Raw genomic sequence first — 6,080 nt, forward strand, 5'->3', positions numbered from 1 at the left:
CAGCCGTCACCCTCTGCAACCCCAACCCGGCACGCTTCCTGCGCCTCACCAAGCCTGACCTCTACTCAGTGGGGCAGTGGCTGGGGCTGGCCTGGGAGAACCACTCACTGGTGCCTGAGATGCTGGCCGTGCTGGGGGAGGACCAGCGTGCCTGGCTGATGCGTCTTGCCAACTACTCGCGCTTTTTGCCACCCCGCCGCTCTGAGCGCACCATGCAGAGCTTCTTCCACCGCCTGGGCCACCAGATTGAGGATATGCTGGTGGAGTGCCGCTTTCAGGGGGAGCACTGTGGCCCCCAGCACTTTGCCCCTGTGAGTCCCTGCCTGACAGGGAGCAGGACAGCTGGGCTTCCACATGGGTGTGCTGGCAGCGATGCTTCACCCCCCCAGCAAGGGTGAAGGGGGGCAGAAGCGGGGGGGAGAAGGAGGGGGGAGGCTTAGAGGGGGGAGGCTTAGATGAGCCCTTCCAAGGGGAGGTCTTGCACTTCCATGCAAGACTATTCCCCACTTCCAGCACCGCCGTGGAATTTGAAAGGGGTTCCTGGACCTCGTCCTGCTTGCAGAATGCCCTGCCAGATCCCTGCCCTCCCTCACTCCACCTTTCTTCATACCCAGGTCTACACACGCTATGGTAAGTGCTACACCTTCAATGGGGACCGGAGGAACCCACGGGTGACCCGCCAGGGTGGCATGGGCAACGGGCTGGAGATCATGCTGGACATCCAGCAGGAAGAGTATCTGCCCATCTGGAGAGAGACCAGTGAGTGGGGCTGTGATGTGGGCAGGGCACGGGTGAGGGGTGCTGGGAGGGAGGGCTGCTGGGAAAACAGGGAACCCCAGAGGGGGGCTATGGGGCAAGCAGGGCACTGGAGGGGTTCTGGGCCCCAGGGTGCAGGTGCTGGGTGGGTGCAGGTGTGCAGCCTCTCTCTCCTACTCCCACAGATGAGACATCGTTTGAAGCTGGCATCCGGGTCCAGATCCACAGCCAGGATGAACCACCCTACATCCATCAGCTGGGCTTTGGTGTCTCGCCTGGCTTCCAGACCTTCGTGTCCTGCCAGGAGCAGCGGGTAAGGCACAATGCCCCACAGCCCCCAGGGAGGTGCCCATGGGCACTCAGCCTGGCACAGCCTTGCAGCGATGTTCCTCTCACCGTGACAGCTCACCTACCTGCCTCAGCCATGGGGGAACTGCCGGGCCAGCGTGCAAGGGGAGCAGATGCTGCCTGGCTATGACACCTACAGCATCGCTGCCTGCCGCCTGCAGTGTGAGAAGGAGGCCGTGGTGCGGAGCTGCCACTGCCGCATGGTCCACATGCCAGGTGAGGGGATGCACATGATGGTCTGGGGGCACCCCACTGCCCTGACAGTCCTGCCCAGGGCTGCCCCGGCTCTGTACAGCCTGCACCCAAAGATCAACACTGCCCCATCCCTCTGCACTCAAGGGTAACCCCCTGCCCATCCCTCTCCACCCAGTGACCATCCCATCCCCTCCGCATGCTGGTTCAGCCTCTGTCCTACTCTCCTTACACCCTAGGTCAGCCCTTCCCTGCCTGCCTTGCACTCAGAGGCCACCCCTGCCCCAGCCAACCTGCAGCCAAGGGTCACCCATCCCCATCCCCTCCGCACCCTGGGGCCACCCCTGCCCCACTGCCTTTAAGGGAGTTAGTCAAGGGGGGGGGACAGAAGCGAGCCAGACCCCCACCACCCCTGACCAGCTGCTTCTCCACAGGCAACGAGTCCATCTGCTCCCCCAACGTGTACATCGAGTGTGCTGACCACACGCTGGGTAGGTGCGGTGGCAGGCAGGTGGCTGGGCACCAGCCAGGTGCCCCCGGGGAGGGGCCGGGGGGGTGAGACCATGCCAATGGGTACATGCCCCCAGACGCAGCGGTGGAGGACAGCCAGGAGCGCTGCAGCTGCCCCACGCCATGCAACCTGACACGCTATGGCAAGGAGATCTCCATGGTGCGCATCCCCAACAAGGGCTCGGCGCGCTACCTCGCCCGCAAGTACAACAAGAACGAGACCTACATCCGGTGAGTCCCCAGTGCCAGGCAGCACACCCTGGGGTGGGCAGGGGACTGGGGACCTGGGCAGCCCCCACCCCAATCCTGGCAGTGTATGGGGAGCGGGTCCTGGCACATAGCATGCAGGGAGGGGGTCCTGGCGCACGTAGTCCCTGCCACATCCTCTGTCCAGGGGTGGCTGCCACTAAGGCAGTCCATGTACACTGACCCATCCATGTCCTCCCAGCCCTCCTGCCATCATCTCCCCACCCCACGGTCCCTCCTGGCCTGGGACATGCCCCTTCCATGTCCCCACCACACCAGCATGAATAACTCATAAGGGCCCTGGGAGCACCTGGGAGCTGGAGGGCCGGGGGACAGGGGAGGTTTGGGGGCAGTGGGGGTGGGACAGTCGGTGACCAGCCCTCCTTGCCATGCACTATGGTGTCCCCACAGGGAGAACTTCCTGGTGCTGGACATCTTCTTTGAGGCGCTCAACTACGAGGCTATTGAGCAGAAGAAAGCCTACGACCTTGCTGGGCTTCTTGGTGACTCCCCACCCACCTTCCCGTGGGACCCTGAGGCGCAGAGCTCTGGGTCCCAGCCCCAGGATGACGTGGGGCTTGTTGGGGAGGGATCACACAGGGCAGGAGCCGGCTGCAGGCTCACTGAAGGGTTGCATGCTGCTGACCATCCCCTGTCCCGCATGTCTCCTGCTTCCTCCATCCTGCTGCCCCTGTTCCCGTGACTGCTCTGCCCCCCTCTGTCCAGCAGCCCTGGCACTGCCCACAGCCCTGCTGGCCCACCCCAGAACCCCAACAGGCTGCACAGCATCTCCCAGTGACCATCTCCCCCTTCTCCTCCCCAGGGGACATCGGGGGGCAGATGGGCCTGTTCATCGGTGCCAGCATCCTCACCATCCTGGAGATCCTGGACTATGTCTATGAGGTGTGTGGAGCCTTCAGGGCTGTGTCTTGGTGGTGGGAGCGGGTGAGGAGCAGAGCAGGGGCTGGGCTCCCTGGGGAGGGCACGCTGTGCATGGCCACCCCAGAGGGCTATTGCAGCCCCCAAATCAGGGAATGCACAGCAGGAGGTACTGGGATGAAGACGGGTCCTCCAGCATCCCTCAGTGAGCTGAGGACCAGGAGGATCGTGGGCAGACGTGCTGTCTTCACTGTCGGCCCCGTGTCCCCGAGGCAGGCAGGGGGGCAGGCAGCAGGGCCGGCAGCAGGGCCATGCAGACCAGGGTGCCCACACATGGGGTGCTCCCTGCATGTGGATCTGGGGCTGACCCCCCGTCTGCACCCAGGTAATCCGGGACAGGGTGAGTCGGGTCCTGCGCCGCTCCAAGCCACCCCTGAAGAAGCCCTCAGGCAGCATCGCCACGCTGGGACTGGAGGAGCTCAAGGATCAGGTACCCCTGCGGGGTGGGCTGCCTGGGGGGCTGTGAGGACAGGGCCTGGGCATCATCTGACCCCACCCCAGGGGGAAGGGATGTCATCCCAAGGGCAAGGGGCAGCTCGGCTCTGTGTTTGGCGCTCTCAGGCTGCAGAGCTGGGGTAGCCTGGGGTGGCAGGGAGCTGAATGCCCAAGGGGGGCTCCTGGGGACAGGCTGTGGGGGGAAGGGGGGGCTGAAGGGGGCAAGGCGTATGGAGTCTGTGCCCACCTCACTGACTGTCATCACTGCAGAGCCCCTGCGAGACACTGGGCCGGCATGTGGAGGGCACCTACAACGCGGGTATCCTGCCCAACCACCACCACCGCCACCACTACCCTCACCAGGGCGTCTTCGAGGACTTCGCCTGCTAGGCCAGCTCGGGACTCGGAGGGGCAGCCCCCCGCCTCTCCCCTCCCCACCATGTGTATGGAGAGGGACGGCGGCACCGGGCGCAGTGGGCACCGGCCCCTGCCTCCCCTACCCCACTGCTGTTTGCCCTCAGCAATGCCACCAGAGCTGCCTCAGCATCGGCACCAGCGTGGCCCCCCAGCCCTTTTGCCCATCCCCTCCACTTGCCCCCAGCACACGGGCTCAGCCCCGTCTCAAGCACACAGCGTGGAGGGGGGGACAGGCATGATGGGGGGGCTGGGGGAGCTGCCAGGTGCTGGGCAGAAGGGCCCTGGCAATGCAGAGCGTGCAGGGGGTAAGCTGGGGCTCCTGCGAGCCTCTCCGAGTCCTCTCCTGCTGGTCCCTCCTGGGTGGGTGGGGGTCTCCACCCTGCATGGTCCCCTCCAGAAGAGAAAGGTGCCTGAAACAGCTTCCCCCCTGCCCAGGGACCACCACTCCCACCTTCCTGCTGCAGGGCAGGGCAGTGTTGCAGGGCACCCCTCTGAGCAGCATGGCCCCCCCCGGCCAGCCCAGGGACACCCCACCTGCAGCCACACCTGCATGGCACCACCCTGACCCCTGGCGCCACCACCACTGTGACATCCCCCGAAACATCTGCCCTTCCCCAAATTCATGCGGCCTGCCAGAGCTGCAGCCCCTGCCCATTGCTGTTCCCAGCCAGACCCCTGCACTGTGACTCCCCTCCCACTCCAGTGTTGGCCCCGATAGCCCCCAGTCATTGCGGTACTGCAAACCTACTGCCTCCCCCCTCTCCTGCAGCCCACCATGCCCCCAGCCCTCCTTATCCTCTTCTTGCCCATGTATTGCCCAAAGTGGCTCGTCCCTTGGTGCAGCCACCCGGCATGGCCCAGGCAGCGCGTGGGGGTCCTGCCCTCACTCCCCTGCCTGTCGCCGCTCTTTTGCACCATGCACGTACCCCTCGCCACGCTCCCATCCCCGGGTGCTGAGCACCCGCTGTGCCTCCCCCAGACTGTACATGGTTAGGAGGATGCCCCGTGCCCAGCACTGCCTGGGCAGCCACAGCCCGAGCCGCCAGCCTGAGCCTCGGCCAGGACTGACACCCACAGCCCTCCTGCCTGCCCCGAGATGGCAGGACCCACGGCAGGACCCACAGCGCTCCCCCTGTCATGTCGGACATCGCCTCCTCCCCCTCCACTGTAGCAGACACCAGCGCAGGGCAAACTGCCCCAAAATATCTCAGGAGGGGGGGCGGGCTGGCAAAGCCCCCCTCGACACACACATGCAGCAGAGAGGGGGACCCCAGGGCAGGAATTTGGGACCTCTGGGGGAGGCTGTGGTTGAGCCAGGCATTCCCTGGCCCTGACGGTTTGGTCCCCATCCGTGGTGCCCACAGACACAACACGGCCATGCCACGCCGTGGCCAAAGCCATAGATGCAGGGAAGAGCCATCGTCCTTGCCTCCCCCAAGGCCCCACACGTGGGAGATGCAGGGCAGGGACCGGAACACCAGCCTGGTGATGTGCCTGGCAGCCCTGGCTCTGGGTATGCATGGCCCAACAGCTCCCCAAAATATGCACCTATGAGGAAACATGTTCCCCATCAGTGCAAGCACCCGGTTACATGGTGTCTCATGTCCCCCTGCTTGGGGACACAAACACCAAGACTCCCAGCAGGGCCGGCACAGCAGCACTCGCTGGGGAGCCCCTCCAGAGCACCCTGTGCTAGCTCCCCATGGAGTCCCCTCCCCACCCACCTGCAAGCAGGAGTGTCCCCAGAGGGGTGCCACATGTAAACCCGGGGACATGCTATGGCCGTGCCAACCAGCTCTACACCAGGAGCTCCTGTGGCAGGCATGGGGGGTGCAGGTTGCGGCTCCCTCCTTGCCAGCAGGAGCAGCAAGCCCCAAGCAGGGTGGGCATGGGCACCATGGTGGGAGGGCCAGCGCGAGTGCCCTCGTGCTGGCGAATGTGAGAGATGTGTGTCACTGTTTTATAAATGTACAAATGCTCCCTAATAAAGAGGCACAAGTAGGTCTGGAGCCGCCTGCAAGGGCTGGGGACAGCAGGCAGGCAGGGCTGGGGAGGGTAGAGGGCGGGGGAAGCTAGTCCCACCCAGGGGGAAGGTGGTGGTGGGACCCAGGCAGCACTTTACAGCCCTGAACTGTGCTGGGCACCATGAGAGCCAGCGTGCTGGGTCACCCGAAGGTGAGCACCTCTGCATCGCTGCCTGCAGAAAGCCTTGCCTGCTGCCCAGCGCTCTGAGTCCT

The 6,080-nt window shown here is 64.9% G+C and overlaps 1 protein-coding gene across 1 annotated transcript in view; it reads left to right on the forward strand.

Moving 5' to 3' along the window:
• Positions 1–5,844, forward strand: part of ASIC4 (acid sensing ion channel subunit family member 4) — a 30,163-nt gene extending 24,319 nt beyond the window's left edge. Inside the window, exons 2-10 of the mRNA XM_040604994.1 lie at positions 615–759; positions 942–1,069; positions 1,161–1,320; positions 1,731–1,787; positions 1,884–2,037; positions 2,464–2,555; positions 2,876–2,955; positions 3,317–3,421; positions 3,697–5,844. Of these exons, the coding sequence (XP_040460928.1) occupies positions 615–759; positions 942–1,069; positions 1,161–1,320; positions 1,731–1,787; positions 1,884–2,037; positions 2,464–2,555; positions 2,876–2,955; positions 3,317–3,421; positions 3,697–3,816 (1,041 nt within the window). The 3' untranslated portion in view covers positions 3,817–5,844. The remainder of the gene's footprint in view (positions 1–614; positions 760–941; positions 1,070–1,160; positions 1,321–1,730; positions 1,788–1,883; positions 2,038–2,463; positions 2,556–2,875; positions 2,956–3,316; positions 3,422–3,696) is intronic.
• Positions 5,845–6,080: the final 236 nt, after the last annotated feature.

Source organism: Falco naumanni, chromosome 8 (assembly GCF_017639655.2).
Source record: "Falco naumanni isolate bFalNau1 chromosome 8, bFalNau1.pat, whole genome shotgun sequence".
Classification (NCBI taxonomy): domain Eukaryota; kingdom Metazoa; phylum Chordata; class Aves; order Falconiformes; family Falconidae; genus Falco; species Falco naumanni.